At 62.4% G+C, this 21003-nt stretch overlaps 1 protein-coding gene across 3 annotated transcripts in view; it reads left to right on the forward strand.

Moving 5' to 3' along the window:
- Window positions 1–21003, forward strand: part of LGR6 (leucine rich repeat containing G protein-coupled receptor 6) — a 70873-nt gene that overhangs the window by 45914 nt on the left and 3956 nt on the right. For all 3 annotated transcript variants that reach the window (XM_081487323.1, XM_081487322.1, XM_081487325.1), the window contains 10 exons: window positions 10825–10893; window positions 12357–12428; window positions 12600–12671; window positions 13465–13533; window positions 14253–14324; window positions 15113–15178; window positions 15931–16002; window positions 16142–16213; window positions 17465–17590; window positions 18126–18277. In XM_081487323.1, coding sequence (XP_081343449.1) covers window positions 10825–10893; window positions 12357–12428; window positions 12600–12671; window positions 13465–13533; window positions 14253–14324; window positions 15113–15178; window positions 15931–16002; window positions 16142–16213; window positions 17465–17590; window positions 18126–18277 — 842 coding nt within the window. The remainder of the gene's footprint in view (window positions 1–10824; window positions 10894–12356; window positions 12429–12599; window positions 12672–13464; window positions 13534–14252; window positions 14325–15112; window positions 15179–15930; window positions 16003–16141; window positions 16214–17464; window positions 17591–18125; window positions 18278–21003) is intronic.

Below are 21003 nucleotides of genomic sequence, written 5' to 3' on the forward strand. Positions count from 1 at the left end.
AGCCCGGCTGCAGGCAGCAGGCACAGACGCCGCCTGCGCTCACACCTCCTTTCTGCTCCCACAGTGAGGGTGCCGGCTCCTCGGGAGATCCGGGGTCAGAGGACCCTGGAGTACCGCACCTCCAGTTTCCAGACCAGACCCACCCAGAGATTCGGGGCAAGTTGCCCAAGGTTCTCTAGTTTGTAAGTGACAGTAGACCCCAAGCCTCTGGCTTCCTGACGCGTCACTCTATTCAGTGCCGGGTCCCTGAGCTCAGACCAGTCCCTGGACTTGCCAGGCACCCGGGGAGAAGGAAAAGGGACTGAGCCAAGCCCCCCGGGAGAATTGATGCTTTGAACTGTGGTGTTGGAGAAGACTCGAGAGTCCCTTGGACTGCAAGGAGATCCAACCAGTCCATCCTAAAGGAAATCAGCCCTGGGTGTTCATTGGAAGGACCGATGTTGAAGCTGTAACTGCAATACTTTGGCCACCTCATGAGAAGAGCTGACTCATTTGAAAAGACCCTGATGCTGGGAAAGATTGAAGGCGGGAGGAGAAGGGGACGACAGACGATGAGATGGTTGGATAGCATCACTGACTCGATGGACATGGGTTTGGGTAGACTCCGGGAGTTGGTGATGGACTGGGAGGCCTGGTGTGCTGCGATTCATGGGGTCACAAAGAGTCGGACACGACTGAGCGACTGAACTGAACTGAACCTCCCCGTTGTGGGCCCGACAGTCAGCCTTGACCAGGGACAGCCCCCGGGCGGCTTTCCGCGGAGGTTCTTCCAGGGTCCAGACCTGGCTGTGCTGTCGGCGTGGGCCACGTGCAAGTCTCCTGGGCTTGCGGTAGCCTCAGGCCCACAGACAGAGGTGGGGGAGATGATCTGCAATTCCAGAGCCTGGAACGCTGGTGCCGACTTACGCTGACTGCTTCAGCCTCCTGTCCCTGGGGTGCCAGATGGAGGGTAACGCGCCAGTCTCCCCAGTCCTCCATTACTGTTACCTCCTCCCTCCTCCCCACTTCCCTCCTGCATTGAGTCAGAAGGCAGGGAGAGTGTTCCCTGCGCCCGAGCCAGGGTCACCTCCTCTGTGGGCTGCACAGGGATCCCCAGCAGGTTGGGCACAGCCACTTACTAGTTTTCTGTGGCTGCTGTAACAAATTACACAAACTTTGTGGCTTAAAAAAAATCCAGAATTGTGTTCCCCCACAGCTCTGGGAGCGGGAGGTCCGGAGTCAGGGTGGGGGGTGGTTCCTCTGAGGGACCTGCGGTGGAATCCGCAGGAGCCCCTCAGGTCTGGCAGCTGCCGAGGTCTCAGGTCTCCGGGCTGGTGGGCGTTCCCTCCAGTCTCTGCGTCCGCTTCACAAGGCGTCTCTGGGGCTCCTCTTTGGGGGAGGACCTTGTTGTTGGCTCTGCTGCCCTCCCTGATAAGCCAGCGCTCTTGAGAAGGCCCAGTTCAGTTCAGTTCAGTCGCGCTCAGTCATGTCCGACTCTTTGCGACCCCATGAATCGCAGCACGCCAGGCCTCCCTGTCCCCCGGAGTTTACCCAAACTCATGTCCATTGAGTCAGTGATGCCATCCAGCCATCTCATCCTCTGTCGTCCCCTTCTCCTCCTGCCCCCAATCCTTCCAGCATCGGGATCTTTTCCAATGAGTCAGTTCCTTGCATCAGGTGGCCAAAGTATTGGAGAGTCAGCTTCAACATCAGTCCTTCCAATGAACACCCAGGACTGATCTCCTTTAGGATGGACTGGTTGAATCTTCTTGAAGTCCAAGGGACTCTCAAGAGTCTTCTCCAACACCACAGTTCAAAAGCATCAATTCTTCGGCGCTCAGCTTTCTTCACAGTCCAACTTTCACATCCATACATGACTACTGGAAAAACCATAGCCTTGACTAGACGGACCTTTGTTGGCAAAGTAATGTCTCTGCTTTTTAATATGCTGTCTAGGTTGGTCATAACTTTCCTTCCAAGGACTAAGCGTCTTTTAATTTCATGGCTGCAATCACCATCTGCAGTGATTTTGGAGCCCAGAAAAATAAAGTCTGACACTGTTCCCACTGTTTTCCCCATCTATTTCCCATGAAGTGATGGGACCAGATGCTGTGATCTTAGTTTTCTGAATGTTGAGCTTTAAGCCAACTTTTTCACTCTCCTCTCGCACTTTCATCAAGAGGCTTTTTAGTTCCTCTTCACTTTCTGCCATAAGGGTGGTGTCATCTGCATATCTGAGGTTATTGATATTTCTCACAGCAATCTTGATTCCAGCTTGTGCTTCTTCCAGCCCAGCGTTTCTCATGATGTACTCTGCATATAAGTTAAATAAGCAGGGTGACAATATACAGCCTTGACGTACTCCTTTTCCTGTTTGGAACCAGTCTGTTGTTCCATGTCCAGTTCTGACTGTTGCTTCCTGACCTGCATGCAGGTTTCTCAAGAGGCAGGTGAGGTGGTCTGGTATTCTCATCTCTTTCAGAATTTTCCTCAGTTTATTGTGATCCACACAGTCAAAGGCTTTGGCATAGTCAATAAAGCAGAAATAGATGTTTTTCTGGAACTCTCTTGCTTTTTCCATGATCCAGCGGATGTTGGCAATTTGATCTCTGGTTCCTCTGCCTTTTCTAAAACCAACTTGAACATCTGGAAGTTCATGGTTCACGTATTGCTGAAGCCTGGCTTGGAGAATTTTGAGCATTACTTTACTAGCGTGTGAAATGAGTGCAATTGTGCGGTAGTTTGAGCATTCATTGGCATTGCCTTTCTTTGAGATTGGAATGAAAACTGACCTTCTCCAGTCCTGTGGCCACTGCTGAGTTTTCCAAATTTGCTGGCATATTGAGTGCAGCACTTTCACAGCATCACCTTTGAGGATTTGAGATAGCTCATCTGGAATTCCATCACCTCCACTAGCTTTGTTCGTAGTGATGCTTTCTAAGGCCCACTTGACTTCACATTCCAGGATGTCTGGCTCTAGGTGAATGATCACACCATCGTGATTATCTGGGTTGTGAAGATCTTTTTTGTACAGTTCTTCTGGGTATTCTTGCCACCTCTTCTTAATATCTTCTGCTTCTGTTAGGTCCATACCATTTCTGTCCTTTATCGAGCCCATCTTTGCATGAAATGTTCCCTTGGTATCTCTAATTTTCTTGAAGAGATCTCTAGTCTTTCCCATTCTGTTGTTTTCCTCTATTTCTTTGCATTGATCACTGAGGAAGGCTTTCTTATCTCTCCTTGCTCTTCTTTGGAATTCTGCATTCAGATAGGAATATCTTTCCTTTTCTCCTTTGCTTTTCGCTTCTCTTCTTTTCACAGCTATTTGTAAGGCCTCCTCAGACAGCCATTTTGCTTTGTTGCACTTCTTTTCCATGGGGATGGTCTTGATCCCTGTCTCCTGTACAATGTCACGAACCTCTGTCCATAGTTCATCAGGCACTCTGTCTATCAGATCTAGTCCCTTAAATCAATTTCTCACTTCCACTGTATAATCATAAGGGAGTTGATTTAGGTCATACCTGAAGGTCCATATCTTACTTGTATCTACAAAGACCCTTCCTCCGAATAAGGTCACGGGTTCCCAGGTCAGGACTTGGACTTGTCTTTTATGGCTGCAGTTCAGTCCACCCCTCTGCCTGCGGTCTGGCACCCATCAGTCCGCCCCGCTGCCTGCTGGCTGGCGCCCGGGTTGCCCTGCCTCTGGTCCAGCGTCAGCCCGCAGCCGCCTGAGACCCACCGTGGGAGCACTGAGGAGCCCCTCCCTCGCCAGTCCCTAATCACCTACATTTGTGGGTTTATTAGCTGCAAATTGATGGGGTTTTGTGGCTCATGGAAGAATTTATTGTTCCATACAAAACATTTTTCCTCTGGCTTTTCCCCAGAGCCACTAATGACTCCTCACAGGCAGGAAGCTGAGCCCCTGACGCGTCCGCCCGTGTCCCTCCCAGGACGGCGGCTGATTCTTCTCCGCGGCAGGCAGCCCCTCCCTGCTCGCTCTGGGGCGGCCTTGGCCACCGTGCTCATCACTGCTCCCCTGCCAGCCTGCGGGCCCCGGCGTCCTGCATCCCAGGCCCTGGTCTCTGGTCCGCAGTGGGCTGGGAGGTGGTTGAGGGAGGGCCTGTAGACCACTGGGCAGCAGGTTCCCGAGGACGCCGTGGAGAGGGGGCTGGGGGGCTGAGGTCTGGCCCCAGTGCCCACGGGAGGGAGGCGGGGACCGCCGCCTCTCCTTTTTCTCCAGTCCCCCGGCTCCGTGAACGCTGCTGCGTGTCTAGTGTGTGCCAGGCCCCTGCTGCAGCCTCAGGGGACATTTATGAACCAGAAAGACGGAACCCTCGCCACAGAGACTACGAGGCTCTGAGGCCAGAACCAGACTTAAATATCCACAGCCCGGGAAGTGGCCCTGATCCCCCGTCATGCTCTCTAGCTTGGAGAGACCCCCACTGCGTGGTCCCTTGGCCCTGCCCAACTCGGGATCCCCTCCCACACGCCCTGCGGCCCAGGCCTCGGGGCCCCTGCTTCAGGCCGCTGCGTTCTGCTGTGACCAGGAGCACCTTGGAGCCTTCTGGTGACCTGCATGGATGGCCCAGCATCCCGGTGGTCCAGCTGAGGGGTGCTGCCGCGGGGACCCGCCTTCACCTACAGGACCGGGTCCTTCTCTGAGCATCACGTCTCAGAGCACCAGGGGCTTTTCTGGGTGAGGTGGTGACAATGTGAAGAGACTACAAACCTTGATTCAGAGAACCTGGGAGGAGCCAGAGGCGAGCGTGACTTGTTGCCCACGGGTGGTCTCTGGCGGGCGGGGTGCAGCCCGAGAGGACGGGGAAGGGGGAGAAGGGGGAGGAGGCGGAGACCGAGCCCGCCAGCGGCTGCCACGCAGGCGTCAGGCAGAGGTGGAGCCCCGGCGCCCAGTGCCCCAGGGATGACCCCGGGCTTGCTGGGCGTTCTCTCCCTCTCTCCCCATCGAGGCTTCTCTGGGACCTCCTGAGGGCAGGGCAGCACGGGCCCTCGGTGTTGGGACAGTGCCACCCCGTCAGGGACCGTCTGCGGTTTCTTTCTGGCAAAGAAGACGGCAGAGGTGGAGGAGGCGGAAGGGCATGTCCCTCCCAGTAGAAACGGAGGAGGATTTGCCAGTTGCTGCCTGTGCTGATGGGTGGCCTGGCAGGCGGGCTGCTAGGCGGGAATGCCGCGCGGTTAGTCCTGAAGTTAGCTGGCTCCCGGCTCGGGCTCAGCAACGCAGACGCGCTCGCGCTCGTCGCATGTGGCCGCCCCACATCCTGGCCATGGGGGACGGAGGGGGCTCGGGGTTTACAGCCTCAGAAACGTCGGGGCGCCCCCCGTTCCCCCACGCGCCGTTGTCAGTCATCTGGCGATTAACATTAGCCTTGAGAGTAAAAGTGTCAGCGGAAGCCCAGTTAATGATGCTAACCTCTTGATGGCTGGGGAGAGTGGAGACCAACCTGTGGGTCTGTCCTCCGCTCCGGAGCCTCGTTTCCAGGAAGAGGGAGCGGGAGAGAACCCCTCTATACGCGCTCTGGGCCAGGTGAGCAGGGCGCCTCGTGCAGTGGGTGTCCCCTGAGGAGTGGATGAGGAGCAAGCCGAGCAGAGGTCAGCGCCTGGCCCAGGTGATGGTGCTGGTCCCCGACGATCAGAACTCTTCCACCTGCTCCAAAGGCGAAAAAGCACAGAAGACCCGGTCTCCAGCCCAGTCCCCTACCTTGACCTGCTTGCGAGCAGCTGGGGAAGCCGAACCCCTTCTGCTCACCCTCTCTCCCAGTCTCCATAAAGCCTGGCCGTGGCCCCACTTCCTGGAGCCCAGCGGGACGCACTCTGGGGAGCTCAGAGACGTGTTAGCCCAGAGACGAGAGCAGGGCCAGCTTCCGGGTCCTGCTCTGATGGGCAGAGGTCCACGGCTTCTGTCTGAGCCTCAGCTCCTGATCAGTAAAATGATGGGGCTGGACAATCCTGGCGATGGTGATGGTAATCCTGCCGGCTCTGCTCCGAACCCACAGTGAGGCTCTGTGGGCCCCAGGAGGAGGGTGGAAGGAGACCCGGGTGGCAGTCCTGGCGTGTCCCCAGCCACATTCGCTGACACCGTCAGTCCTGTTGGGCTGGGCTGGATGAGCAGACGAGGGGAAGGACCAGCCACGGCAGCTGCACTTGCAGACCAAGCTCTGGCTGGCGCTGGGAACCGGCTCCCTTTAACCTCAGCCCTTCCCCTCTGCTCCCAGCTCCCAGAGCCGCAGACAGAACAGCTCTGGGCTCTGGCTGATTCCAGGCCATTAAAGAGAATGGACTCCACAGCCTTGCAGGACTTTTCCAGCTGAGGTTTAAGGAACTGTGAATCACCTGCTACAGAGGAATCAGCCTTCCACCAGGGAAGTCAGGCTCCGTCCCCAGGAGCCCGCAGGTCACCACTGGCCCGAGGGCCCAGGCGGTCAGACCGTCGCCCTGATGGTGGATGTCGCACACATGGCCCGTGCCTGGGCCTCGGGAAGCCCACAAGGGATCCCGTCTGCTTCCTGATGACAACAGGCTTCTGGTCTCACGGGTAGACAGTATGAACCAGGAGGAGGGCAGTGTGAACCAGGACAGACCTGTGCTAGACCCCCAAGCCCAGGGCCGCAGTCCGAGTATCTTCTCCTCGAGCTGCCATCCGGGGTGGCCTCCCTCTGCACATGTTTCTCTTCGCAGAACAGAGGTGATAACAGCGCCCGCCTTGAAGGGCTGGCGCGGGGATGAAATGACGTGCGACGGTGGAGCAGCTCGAACCGTGACCACGCAGTCACTACTACTCATCATTACGCACCCCCACCAGCGTTTCCTCCTGTCTCACCTGACCGTGTTTCTGGAGAAAACACCAGAAAAGTTCTGGAACAGTGAGAGAACTGTTCTGACCACAGGGACAGGGTTGGATTCCGGAGGCAGCACTCCAAGGGTGACTAGGGCTGTGAGCCCTGAAGATGTGGGGAAAGGGTGCGGGCCGAGGGCCCAGTGGTCACAGCTGTACCCGGGAGGGGAGACTCTGCCGGGTGGAATGGCTGATGGAGCTGAAAGTCACTCCAGGGGTCGGAGCCCACAAGGCACGGAACGCTGGTCTGTGAGTCGTGGGAAGACTTCTCCAAGCGTCTGGAAGGATGACAGCCTCTGCTTCCTATTTTAGAAACATCTCTTGGGCTGGTAATAATGCTCAAAATTCTTCAAGCTAGGCTTCAATAGTACGTGAACCTAGAACTTCCAGATCTTCAAGCTGGATTTAGAAAAGGCAGAGGAGTCAGAGATCAAATGGTCAACATCTGTTGGATCATAGAAAGTGCAAGGGAATTCCCAAAAAACACCTACTTTTGCTTCACTGACTATACTAAAGCCTTTGACTGTGTGGATCACAACAAACTGTGAAAAATTCTTAAAGAGATGGGAAAACCAGGTCACCTTACCTGCCTCCCGAGAAACCTGTATGCAGGTCAAGAAGCAACAGAACCGGAGATAGGACAATGGACTGGTTGAAAATCGGGAAAGGAGCACGTCAAGGCGGTGAACTGTCACCCTCTTTATTTAACATACATGCAGAGTACATCATGAGAAATGCTGGGCTGGATGAAGCACAAGCTGGAATCAAGATTGCCGGGAGAAATATCAACAACCTCAGATATGCAGATGACACCACTCTTATGGCAGAAAGTGAAGAAGAACTAAAGAGCCTCTTGATGAAAGTGAAAGAGGAGAGTGAAAAAGTTGGCTTAAAACTCAACATTCAGAAAACTAAGATCATGGCATCTGGTCCCATCACTTCATGACAAATAGAAGGGGGAAAAATGAAACAGTTAGAGACTTTATTTTTGGGGGGCTCACTGTGGATGGTAACTGCAGCCATGAAATTAAAAGACTGTTGCTCCTTGGAGGAAAAGCTATGACAAACCTAAACAGCATATTAAAAAGCAGAGATCACTTTGCTGACAAAGGTCTGTCTAGTCAAAGCTATGGTTTTTCCAGTGGTCATGTATGGATGTGAGAGTTGGACCATAAAGAAGGCTGAAGGCTGAAGAATTGATGCTTTCAAACTGTGATGTTGGAGAAGACTCTTGAGAGTCCCTTGTATGGCAAGGAGATCAAACCAGTTCATCCTGAAGGAAATCAACCCTGAATATTCATTGGAAGGACTGATGCTGAAGCTGAATCTCCAATACTTTGGCCACCTGATGCGAAGAGCCGACTCAGTGGACAAGACCCTGATGCTGGGGAAGATTGAGGGCAGGAGAAGAAGGGGATGACAGAGGATGAGATGGTTGGATGGCGTCACTGACTTAGTGGACATGAGTTTGAACAAAGACCAGGAGATGGTGAAAGACAGGGCAGCCTGGCGTGCTGCAGTCCATGGGGTCGCAGAGAGTTGGACACAACTGAGCGGCTGAACAAGCACAGCTCGGGCAGGTGGGCCCCAGACTCGAGGTCAAGCCCTGGTGTGACGTCAGGTCAGCGCAGGGCCCAAGTGCCGTCACCAGTAGACCAAGGCCCAGGGCGTGGCTCAGAGAGAAGAGGAGTTTATTCCTGGGCCGTGTCCTTGCCTGGGTGGGGGGCACGTCTCCTTGGCAGGTGGCCCTCCTCCACGTGGTGGCGTGGGGGCCTGGCCGTGCCCAGGGCTCTGACACTTGGCCTCCGGCTGGTGGAAGGGTGGGGAGGCCCCAGGGGGCAGGCCGGGTGCTTTGTAAGCCCTGCTCTCCTGGTTCTGTGGGGAGGACCAGCCCTGTGGCCACACTGACCGCAGCGAGCCGGGAACCCCGAGATCCTGGCCGTGCCTCCTGTCACTGAGGATGGCAATGCGGGACAGAACTTCCTGTGGCCGTGGGAAGGTTCCATCCTGGCCGCTGATACGGCAGCCAGCAGCCGCGCTCGTGACCGGGCAGGTGGAGTGTGGCCCGTGACGCTGAGCACTAAACTTTCAACGTTACAAACGGGTCATACACACATGTGGCCGATGGGGCTAGTGGCTGTGGCACCTGGCATTGTGGCTGCAGAGACAGGGGACAGTGGATTTTGAGGGACGGAGTGGTCCCTGCCGTGGCCAGGTCACACTGGGTGTGGTCTGGAACCTTCTCCAGCTGCCTTCCTTCTGCCGTAATGTGGGGTAACGGGAGCAGCGCCCACGAGCCCTCAGAGGAAGGCTCGGAGTTGGCGAGGGTGTCTGGGGACACCGTTGAGCAAGCAGAAACCAGGCCGGAGAGTGTGCGTCCCCCCCCCGCCTCCCCTGGGAACAGTGCCGTCTGCTAACCGTCACCCCCACCCCCGCACCGGCCTCCTGCAGTCTGTGCTCTCCTCCTGAGGCCCAGCCTGCGCCCACACCTGGTCCAGGGCCATGACCCGTGCAGCCTGCAGACCCATCTGTCTGCCCCGAAGACCCGCCTGTGCCCACACCTGGTCTGGGGCCTGTCCGTGTGGTGCCCGCGCCCCCGCTGCCCGCAGCTTCGTCTGCACAGGCTGACACCTGGGTTCACGGGACCCACCACATCCGGCGGCAGGCGCTCTCCCGCTGTCTAGACGGCACTTCCCATTCACCTTGCTGCCGCCCACTCCCCCGGGTGGGAGTCTGTGTGTCTGGGGCCGGTAGCAAACGCCCACTGCCCCAAGCTGGTTCCTCAGGGGGCACAGGGATGGCAGGGGTGTTCCTGGGCAGTTAGGCCAGAGGCAGCGTCCACGCGGCCCCAGATGAAGCAGGGCTTGGCAGTTACCCAGGTTCTCGAAGCTGTGTAGACTTCCAGATGGAAAAACTCAGGCCACCTCTTTGGCGTGTGGTTTGCAGAATTCTTTTAGACATTTGCACCATTTTTATTCGCCCACATTTTTCTGTAAAAATAGCCTTTTAGTTTACATGCCTTTTACCACGTGTCTTTCCCACTGTCTGTCCGGCCGTTCCTGGCAAAATTCCTGACCAGAGGCTGGTGAGAGGGCTGGACCGCGCAGTCTGGGCGTGGGATGGGCGTCCAGTGGAGTGTGTGAGGCTCGGGCAGTAAGGCCCAGGGACCCGCCCCGGCTTCTGGCCCAGGAGACTGAGGGCACCGCTCAGGGCGGGCTGCTGCCTCGCGACCCCGGGCGCCGCACCTCCCGGCTGTCCATCCATGTCTCCCATTGGGCACGTTGTCTGGACCTTTCCCTGACTCACTAGTGGAGGTGACAGGTCTGCTGGGCCCTGCTCTGTGCCAGGGCCCTTCTGGGGTTTTGATTAGAAAACAGCAAAGCTTGTGTCTTCAAGAACTTGCATTCCAGTTGGGCGGGAATGTTTCTGTCAGACGTTAGCGTGTCTCGTGAGGAAAGGCAAGCGGGCTGTCTCGTTGTTACTGCCCCGTGGACGTCCCCCAAAGCTCTGCTCCGTGGGGTGAACGACGCTGGTGATTTCTCACAGACCCCTATGCCCAATGCCCCGCGGCGGGGCATCCACTCGGGCTCCGGGGGCCGGGGGCCTGGGTGCTGGCCATCGGCAGCCCCCTCCTTGAGGCCGTCATCCCGTGGAGGCCAGCGGGCTGGCCGGGCTCCCGCTCGTGGTGGGTGAGCGTCTTCCCGGGGAGGCCACGGCGCAGGGCCAGGGTGGGCCCGGGGGGCATCCAGCGGCCCTCCCCTCCCGGCAGCCGCAGTGTTAACCTGCCCCTTCTCCCGGCCGCTCCTAGCCACCGCTGTCCCCCGAGGCCCGAGACTCTCTTCTCAGCCAGGGCCCTTCTGAGGGGCTGGTTCTGTGTATTGGCACCCTGAGGTGTTCCCTCAGATCTGCGGCCAGGCAGGCCCTCCCTTCAGCCGAGGTCCCCGGGCCCTGACCCCCTGGGAGCCGCCCCCAGTGACCACCCGCCTCCTTTCCAGAGACCTGAACTACAACCAGCTGCACGAGTTCCCCGTGGCCATCCGGACGCTGGGCCGCCTGCAGGAACTGTAAGCTCCTCTGTGGGGTCTGGGGTGTCCTCTGTGTCCCTGGGACCCCACACCCTCACCTCCCAAGGTCGTGACCCCCCTCGCCCCAGGTCAGCGGTCACAGGCCTCATTGCTCGCCCTGGAGCGTCTCTGGCTGGGTCGTCGGCGGAGCTGGGCCCTGCCGGCCTGAGAGAGCGAGGCCGGCCCCGCCTGGCAAGGCCCGGGAGTGGCCTCGTCTGTGCCTTGGGGCCCCTCCTCAGCCCGCATTACTGGGGGCGGCGAGGAGCCTCCGCCCATCTTAGTCTCAGATGGGTTGCTCAGCACAGAGCGCCTGCTAGATCACGCTGGGGTGAGCCGGTCGGAGGTGTGCCCGGGCCCCCGAGGACACAGAGCTCGGGGCAGGACAAGGCGGCTCAGGGCCGGCGTGTAGGTCCAGCCCTGGCCTGTCTTCTCAGCGACGACGGTCTGGGTGTCCAGAGGGCAAGGCTGACGGGCCTGAGGTCAGCCTTGGAGGGCATGTGGGGGTCAGGAGGCGATGAGGAAGGGAGAGCCGAGGTGGAAAGGCCGACGGGAGGGGCGGGCAGAGGGGCGGCTGGGTGGGAGGGGACAGCTTCTGTGGGGAGCTGCCGCCAGGCAGCGGGCCGGGGTCTGCATGCGGCTGGTTCAGGCAGCGGGGGTTTGGAGCCAGAGCCGGAGCCCCAGGCCACGCAGGGTCTGCCCCGCCGCCAGCGACCTTGAGCCCCAGACGAGGGACACCGCTCAGCGGAGGGCTTGGGGCACCGCGGTGTGCACGCCGGAGCAGCAGGAGCAGCAGGCTGGGCATCCATCCATCTGTCCGTCCATGCCGGCCTGAGGATGGGGCTTGAACCTCCGGCCCTTGGGGCTCGGCGCAGCCCTGGCCGAGAAGTGGGTGATCAGACAGAGGAGGAGCGGACTCACACGGGGCCCTGCACGAACCCGGCAGACAGGCGGGCGCTGGTGGGGGCAGAGTTTAGTGACTGAGGGTGTCGGGGGGCAGCTCAGAGAGGACCGTGCGTCCCAGTCCAGAGTTGACTTGGGACGGTTCTCCCCAACGCCAGACCCGCCGTTCCCAGCTTCCAGAGCCTGGCACTGGGTGGGGGCTCCACCCGCCGTTTCTCCTCCTCAGCAGCCCCCCCGGGGCCCACACCTCCGTGGGTCTGCCCCGCAGCTCAGGGCCTTGAGACCAAGCCCGCCTCCCTTTGGGGCCCGTGTCTCCTTGGGGAGCCCCTGTCTCTCTGCACCCCCTCCACGCGCCCTCCCAGGGACCCTCCAGGGCTCTGCCCTCCAGGGTCCATGCCTCTTCCTCTCTCCCCCCTCACCCCACCCCCAGCCCACTGGCTCTCCTTCCCAAGGGTGGCAGAGCCGGGAGGGGGGTCCCCGGCTGCGTCCCTTTGGCCTCAGCCTTCCTGTCTGGCGATTGGAGGGTGTCCTGGGGTCCCCCTGACGCCTGTGTTGTCCCCCAGGGGTTTCCATAACAACAACATCAAGGCCATCCCGGAGAAGGCTTTCCTGGGGAACCCTCTGCTGCAGACCATGTGAGCCCTTGCTCCTCTTGGGGGAGGGCGTGGTTGGCTGGCGGGATAGGGGGATGGGGAGGCTCCTCATGTGCTGGTCCTGGTCTCTGGGGCGACAGGGCGGGTGGGGTGGGGTGCAGACACCTGCCTCGCCCAGCTGGGAGGGCAGCGAAGGTCTCATCTGTCCTGCAGACACTTCTATGACAATCCAATCCAGTTCGTGGGGCGGTCGGCGTTCCGGCACCTGCCTGGGCTGCACACCCTGTGAGTTGGCGCCCCCCCCGTCCCTCGCCGATCCCCTGGTCGGGGTTCTGCTTATGTGGCCCCGGAGCCTTAGCCCTGACTCCCGGGCGCCCAGAGGCAGTCCCGCCCCACGTGCAGGTCTTCAGAGAGCCTCCCTCGGGGGCGCCCCTGAGTCTGTGGGGCACACGCTCCACCTTCGCGCGTACCCCCAGCCTCACCCCGGAGGCTGGCGCTGGGCCCCGGGGCCTCCCCCTTGGGTGCCAGCCCAGCAGCACGTGCCCTGCGGACTCCTGTCACGTGTGGGCCGTCTGGCCCCCGGGCTGGGGTGCCCGGTGCGGAGGGTCCCAGCAGTGACCCTCAGGGAGACCCACTGCCCGGCTCCAGGGAGCAGCCCCCGCAGCCAAGACTTTCCCAGAAGCACTCAGGCCGCGGCTCTGAAACGGGGCGGGCCCCATGGGCCTCACCTGGGCCAGGCTGAACGGAGCTGACCTGGCCTCCAGGGTGTCCGCCTCCTCTAGGGCCGGAATGTCTGGGGTCGCTGGCGGGAGGTTGGAGGGGCCCCCGGATGCTGACCTCGCCCTCCGGTCAGTGGCGGGGGGTCGGGGGGCCCCCGGATGCTGACCGCGCCCTCCGGTCAGTGGCGGGGGGCCCCCGGATGCTGACTGCGCCCTCCGGTCAGTGCTGGGGGGGCGGGGGGCCCCCGGATGCTGAGGGGGGCCCCCGGATGCTGACCTCGCCCTCCGGTCAGTGGCGGGGGGTCGGGGGGCCCCCGGATGCTGACCGCGCCCTCCGGCCTCTGGTGTTCTGTCCCCAGTTCCCTGAACGGCGCCACGGAAATCCAGGAGTTCCCAGACCTCAGAGGAACCACCAGCCTGGAGATGCTGTGAGTGGACGCCCCCCGCCACACCCTCGGTCCCCAGAGCCTCCAGACTGGGCTCCCCGAGGTCTGGCTGTCTGCTCCAGCCTGGCCAGGGGCCCACAGTGCTCCTGCTGGGGGCAGGGCAGGCGGTTTTGGGGGAGGGGGCTGCTCCCCATCCTGGGGTTTCTCAGAGTTGCTAACCCACCAAGGAGCACAGAGGACCCATGTGGCACCCGCCTCCTTGGCCTCCTGGCTCCCACGGAACGTCCTGTAGCGTTGGGATGGGGGGCTCAGAGCTTAGCGGGGCCCTGCTCACCGTGAGAGAGGGGCCGAGCAGTCAGGCGGACCCCAGAGCCGGAAGCTTCCCTGAGGGACGTCGTGCTCCCCAAGGATGCCCTTGGCTCAGGTGTTCTCAGGACAGCGGTGCCCAGCCTGCCCGCAGCCCGCCCCCCATCCCTGGGTCTCCCCACTGGCTCTCCAGGCACAGGGGCGCGGGCATGGGGCTGGGTTTCTCTGCACGCCTGCCCGTGGCCCCGTGTGGGCTGCAGAGTCCAGCCCCTGTGCTGTGGGGACATGGGGACCCCTTGAGAGGGGTGGCTGCAGGACCGCCGCCCTGCTATGCCCCTATGCCCACGTCCCTCGTAGTGCCCTCCGCCCTAGGCCCCCACTCCTGTCGGCGCCATGCGCCAGATAGCGTGGGCCCCGAGCGGAGGCGGCTCGGTGCAGGCCTGTCGTCCTTGCAGGACACTGACCGGCGCGGGGCTCCAGCGGCTGCCCCCGGGGATGTGCCAGCAGCTGCCCAGGCTCCGCATCCTGTGAGTGCCTCCCTGCCCTCCCCGCGGCTGTGGCCCAGCCTGGCCCCTCCGGCCTCCATCATCCCCTCGGGCACTCTCTGCTCTTCCTGGTGGGTGGGGGAGCTTGGGCTGAGAGAGCTGCCCAAGAGTGACCGGGCTGCCTCTCCCAGTTCCGGGAGAGGCCCCGGTGTTTACGGTCGGGCCAGGGCTGAGGCCCAGCTCTGCCACTTGCCGCCAGGCTAGGCCCAGACCCCCCTTCAGTGGCCCTGACCTCACGCTCATCATCTGGGGACGTTTAGGAGGGTGGGAGGCACCCGGCAGGTCTAGGTCCCTCTGAAGTGGTTCTAGTAAGTTACCCAAGTCCACGAAGGAAAATGCGCCCTCCCGGGACCGCGGAGCTGGTTCAGTGTCCGGTCACGAGCGAGGGTCCTGCTGGGCCTGGGTGCTCACCACCGCCCCCGGCTCGAGATGGGGTCCAGCCCATCCTTGGGGGTCCTGTCCCCTCCTGTGCCTCAGTTGGATGAGGGGTTGCCGAGGGATCCCCAAGGGCGTCAGCTCCACGCCTGAGCCTCGGCCAGCTGGCACGGCAGCACGCGGGCCTTGCTGGCGGCCTCAGCGCCCCCTCAGCTCCTGCGCCCCGACCCCAGGCCCTGCCAGTGTCCCCCAGGCCTTCTGTGGATGAAGCGGCCCTCCCCAACCCTGCAGTGAGGAGGGGAGTCCCGGAGGAACCGGGTGGAGTGTGGAGCGTGCCCAGCCGTGTCCCTGGCGGCCGGCTCCCCTCACCGCCCCCCGGCCCATCCTGTCCCCAGGGAGCTGTCTCACAACCGGATCGAGGGGCTCCCCAGCCTGCGCGGGTGTCAGAAGCTGGAGGAGATGTGAGTCAGGGGCAGGGCCTGAGGGTGGGGCTGGCAGGCACGCTGACCCTCCGCACCCCGGGCTGGGGACTCAGCGGGGGCCGGGACAGGCAGGACTTGCGGGTGGTGGCCCCGGAGCTGGCGCCAAATCGTGTCTCAGGCAGCTCCTCGGGGCTCGAGAAGCATGAACTGTGGCTGCGATTAGGGCTGGACCGGGAGCGGCTGCGGGCCTGCAGGGGCCCTGGGCTCTCGTTTTCCACAAAAGCACACACACACGTGCACACACACACGTGCACACTCGTGTCCAGGAGGGAACCTGGGCTGCAGGATCCACGAGGACAAAACCCCATCACAGGCTCTCCAAGCTCCTGTTTCCCCAGCGCAGGGCCCGCAGACCACCGTGTCTGCACCCTGGGGCCAGGCAGGGCGGGTCCATCTCCCACTCTGACACCGGTCTGCTGGGCTCTGCCTGCCGCTGGGCCCTGAGGGGCTTGGGCAGCGTCCTGCTGCTGGACGAGGGTCTGGAGGGCCCGCAGCGTGAAGTTAGCAGGGCTGGGAGCCAGGCCCCGGGGAGCCCTGGAGACTCACTCCCTTGGAGCCACAGGGATGGTTTGTAGCTTAGTCTTCTGACTGACTCTTCCCCAAGGCAGCCAGGGCCCCGTGCTCCCTTAATTCTGGTGACTTCTGCCAGCTGGGTCCTTCCGTCCCCCCGTGCCTGGGGTGGGGACAGGAAGCCCTTGGCCCTGGACTCAGCAGGCCTCTTGCTGCCCTAGCGGCCTCCAGCACAACCGCATCTGGGAAGTCAGAGCCGACACCTTCCACCAGCTCACCTCCCTGCGATCACTGTGAGTAGGGTGCTCCCTGCACGCCCGCACCCTGTGAGCACCCCAGCACCCAGGGGCGTCCAGCACGCCTGCTCCCCAGGGCAAGAACGACGGGTCCTCCGTGTGTCTACCCCCTCCCATCACGCCCTCTCTCCCCCAGGGACCTGAGCTGGAACGCCGTCCGATCCATCCACCCTGAGGCCTTCGCGACCCTGCACTCCTTGGTCAAGCTGTGAGCGCGGCTCTCCTCCTGGGTGCCGCCCGCGGTGGGGAGGGCCCAGCCCGGGGGGTGACGCCTGTGGGTGTGGGGCACACATCCGGGGCCCCGGCTCTGGCCTGAGCAGCACCCCTCTGCGAGGCCTGCAGGGCACACGCTGCCTCGGGCCCCAGGCTGTGGAGGGCAGAACGTGGGGGTTGGGACCTCAGAGGGGTCCCCCCAAGCACTGGGATGTGTGTCAGCGCGGGAGGGGTCCTGGGGGCCGCCACGCACGGCAGTGCAGGTTCTCCACTGCGTCCTCAGGGACATCCGCCAGAGACCCTGCAGCCCTGCCCTCACCACATAGGTGCGCCCAGGTGGAGGGCCTCACTCATGGGGCCGGGGCTTGGGGTCCCCAGCGCTCACGGCCCCGCACTCTGGGCCCCAGGCCACACTCCCACCCTGCTTCCTGCCTATCTGCTCAGCAACCCCTGGTCAGTAGGGGGGCGGTATTTGCACCCGCCTGGTCAGTAGGGGGCGGGATCTTCACCCCCCTGGTCGGTGGGGGCGGCATCTTCATCCCCCTGGTCAGTGGGGGGTGGCATCTTCATCCCCCTGGTCAGTAGGGGGTGGGATCTTCACCCCCCTGGTCAGTGGGAGTTGGTATCTGAGTCCCCCTGGTCAGTGGGGTGGGGGGACAGTATCTTTATCTGAAAGATGAGACTGCTGGGGCTCAGCAGACCTGCGCCCCCCTTGGCTTTGTGGGGAGCCAGTGACGGGCCAGGTTCCCTGCTGTCCAGCCCGGGGCGGCCTCCACGCCGCACGGCCTGTGGTCACACCGTCTGGTGTGGATGTCTGGCTTCTTCTCATGTTTCTCCGGGGGAGCCGTGGGGATCCTCGCTTCTGGCTGCAAAGCTGACCTTGGAACAGAACGGGTGGCCGAACGCCTTTGTGTGGCCGGTCACTCTGTCCTGCTCCCAGCTCTGGCCTCTGGGTCCTCAGGGTGCAGGGGGCGGGGGCCAGCACAGCAGGCGGACACGCTCGGGGAGGGGCCAGGGGCTCCGACGGCAGTCAGGGGGGCCCAGCAGCTGTGCTGCCCAGGGCGGGGGTGGCGTGGCGCCCCCTCCAGCAGCCCCACAGGTGGGCGGCCCTAGGTGAGCGCCCTTACTGCCCCGCCGTCTCTGCCCGGCGTCCATGCCCCCTCCACCTGGGCAGCTGGCCGTGCCTGCAGCACAGCCCGCCCCAGCCTCCCCACTGACCAGTGACTGGTCACGTCCACTGTCCCAGGGACCTGACGGACAACCAGCTGAGCACGCTGCCCCTGGCCGGGCTGGGGGGCCTGCTGCACCTGAAGCTTGGAGGGAACCGTGACCTGTCCCAGGCCTTCCCCAAGAACAGCTTCCCCAGACTGAGGTGAGGCTGCCCAGCCCCAGGGCGGGGGCACCCCGGGCCTCGCCCCGAGAGCAGCCTGCAGGCCCCAAGTCTGGCCCAGACCGAGCCCCTGGGTAGCGTCCCCTACCCCAACCCCAGCCCTGGAGGGCCCTGGCGAGGACAGACGTAAGAAGAGGGGAAGGCGCCTTGCCCAGCTGGGCCGAGCCCGGGGCGCTTCTGAGTAGAAAACAGCAGCCCGTCCTTCCTGGTGCTGAGGACCCAGGCCTCCCACAGCCCAGGCGGCCCACGCTGTGCCTGCTGCAGAGTCGCGGGGGTCTGGCCTCTCCCTCGGGGCGCCGGCCCACCCCTGACGTGCCCCGGGGGGTCGGCCTCGTGGAGGGCGGGGTGAAGGGGGGACACTGCTCCGCCCCGAGCCCCCCAGGCCCGGAGTTGAGGGAGGAGGCACAGCCGGGCCGCGGGGAGGAGCTGGGAGGGTGCCCGCCGGGCCCTTGGGGCGGAGGGGAGGCGCGGGTGCCCAGTCCCTGATCTGGCTCAGGCAACTGTCTCCCCGCCCCAGGACCCTGGAGGTGCCGTACGCCTACCAGTGCTGCGCCTACAGCGGCTGCTCCGGCTTCTTCACGGCCTCGGAGCCGCGGGGGCCCCAGCACCCTCCCCCCGACGCCCAGGACCCTCCTAGGCAGACCCTGGCTGACCGGGCAGAGAGCCGCTGTGAGTGACCCACCCGGGGACGCGGGCAGCAGGGAGGAGGCCTGGGGGGCGGGCGGGCTGCGGGGAGCGGCAGGGCTATGGGGCCAGGGGGGGACTGCCTCTGTCTGGGCCCGTCTCCAAGGTCTGGGCAGCCCTCTGCAGCCCTGGGGCGCGCAGGGCCATGCCGCCATCACAGCCCTGCCCGTCCACACCCCCGTGGGCACAGCGCCCCCACGGCTCCCACTCCCACCTCGCGGGGCGTTCTTAGAGCAGGCAGCCCTTTTCCATCGGCTACAGCCAAGCGCGTTTCCATCAAATCGATTCAATTAAGCCTGCTTCCAGAGAAAGTCCCCTCATGCCGTTCCCAGAGCCAGACGGAGCAGCCGGGGGTCAGCGCCGCCCCCAGCAAGTCTCACCAGCAACTTCGGAGGCCCTGGTGCTCTGGCCTCGCAGGAGTGGCCCCTCGCCCTGGCAGGACCACCTGCGGGCTGGGGTCTCGGATGAAGGCCGAGAGAAGGGCCTCCCTGGCTAGCACCCCGCTGCAGAACACAGGCGGAATCCGGAGGGGGAGGAAAGGCCCTGGCTCCCTCCTAACCGCACGTCAGTGCAGAAGCAAGGCAGAGAAATCAGGTCTAGCCGTGGGTGAGGCTTCCCTGGGGCCTCAGTGGTTAGGGATTTGCCTGCAATGCAGGAAACGCGGGTTCGATCCCTGGGTCGGCAAGATCCCTGGAAAAGGAAATGACAACCCACTCCAGTATTCTTGCCTGGAAAATCCCATGGACAGAGGAGCCTGGAGGGCTACAGTCGTGGGGTCACAAAGCGTCAGGCACGACTGAAGCGACTACACCACCCCCACCGCGGGGGAAGAACATGCAGCACAGTGTAGACAGTCTGGTTCTCACTGGGTGAGATGGCTCACGGGCTGGGTCACCGCAGACCAGGCCTGTTGGAGCCTCTGTTTCTCATCCTTAAAACGGGAGCAGTGTTCACACCCCACAGACTGGGGAGACCGGAGATGCGCCCAGGGTCCTGCTCAGAGAAGGGGAACACGCAGGTGTGAACACGCAGGCGTGCAGCCCGGAGCCCAGGAGGCCAGCGTGGGCGGTGGGAGGCGCAGAGTCTCCCGGGTGGGTGTATGGCCGGCGCTGGCCCAGCAGATGTGTCCCCAGGGCGGTGCAGCGTCTGCTGTCTGCCCACGGGGGTCCTGCCTTCTCAGGTGGAACCTTCCGCCAGGTTGAGGTCTTGGAAAACCACAGGCATCGGGATGGTAGCGGGAGCTGGGCAGGGTCCCCTTCCTGAGGGTCCGCGGAGCCGAGTGGCCAGGACCCGGGCCACGGCCACAGCCCCTCCTTGGTGAGGAGCTTTACTAGCGCTTTACCGTGACCTCCAACCTTGGCCGGAACCCTCCGGCTTCCCCTGCACTTCATTCAGGCATCCCCGAGCTCCTCTGCAGAGTGGGAAAGGTGGTGAGGGGTGGACCGCCAGGCTGTGGGCACTGCCCAGCCCGTGGCCTCCCGGGGCGACTCCCACCTGAAGCGGGAGCAAGGCTCCACGCAGGATGCCAGCCCTGAGCCAGAGGCGGGAACTGGTGTGACCTGGCCGCCTGCCTGGCCTGGCCCAGACCCGAGGGAGCTGCCACCTGGCTCCGTCACCTTGCCCAGCCCGACTCCGGAAACCAAGTTCTTATTAAGACAGAGTCTTTCAGGAGTTCCCGCGAGGTCCAGTGATGAGGACTCTGAGCTCTCACTGCCAGGGACCCGGCTTCAATCCCTGGCTAGGAAACTTAAGATCCCACAAGCCACTCAGCCAGAAAAAAAAAAAACAACCTCTTCCAGTGAGGAATTAGCACTTCAAAAGAGGATTTCGCCTTCATAAACTATAAAATGGTTTACATCATTTATTTATCACTTCAGTATTCTTGAAGAGTTTGTGGCCCCTGAGATGTCCGCCCCCTAGGAGACTGCAGGCCCTGGTTTAAGAGAGAGTGCAAGAGTGAACAATGGAAATAATCCAGCGTGTTTTGGATTAACAAGGGATTTGCCTTTCTGACCCTGTTTTCTCAGACTAGCAGAATCGCAGAGCCTAGACTTAGAATTGAGGGGCCATGAGGATTATCTAGTCCGTCCGCCATCTCTGTAGGGATGCGCCCCTTCGCACACGGCTCTCCGCTCCAGTCTCCCAGCCGCTGCTCCCCCACCTCCTGCACCTATAAAGCCCCCGACCGTCCCCCCAAACCAGCCCCTGGTGGGGATGTCCAGTGTCTGGGCTCTGGGGCCCAGCACGGCTGGCTTTGAATTTGGCCCTGTTGCTCCCTGGCCGTGAGACACAGGGCAGCGTCCTCACCTCATCTGTGCAGCAACACCGGAGGGTGCCTGGCTGCCACGGCTGCAAGGACGAGGCCTCGGCGGGCGCGGGCCTGGAGGATGAGAGCTGGCGGCCCTGGCAAGGGCATGGAGCCACGACCCCCTGAGAGCAGGGCGTCCTGTCCACCCGCCCCTCCTGCGTGTGCCCGGCCCCGGGTTCATGCGGGCACCGCCCCCTCACGTGACTCTGATCCAGGGGCTTGTCCATTGGGACCGTGGTTCTCCTCCTGTGATCCGTCCGCCGCTGCTGGTTTTGCCGTTGGAGGCCGTCAGCCCGCAGGGTGGCGTGGTGCCTGCAGCCGCACGGGTTGAGGCCAGCGTCCCTCCCCTCACCTTGCCCTTCCCAAGTGCTCCTCCCAGCTGCCCAGCCCTGGTCCACCTCCT

The sequence above is a fragment of the Giraffa tippelskirchi genome, chromosome 5 (assembly GCF_054371585.1).
Source record: "Giraffa tippelskirchi isolate mGirTip1 chromosome 5, T2T-mGirTip1v1.2.pri, whole genome shotgun sequence".
Classification (NCBI taxonomy): Eukaryota; Metazoa; Chordata; class Mammalia; order Artiodactyla; family Giraffidae; genus Giraffa; species Giraffa tippelskirchi.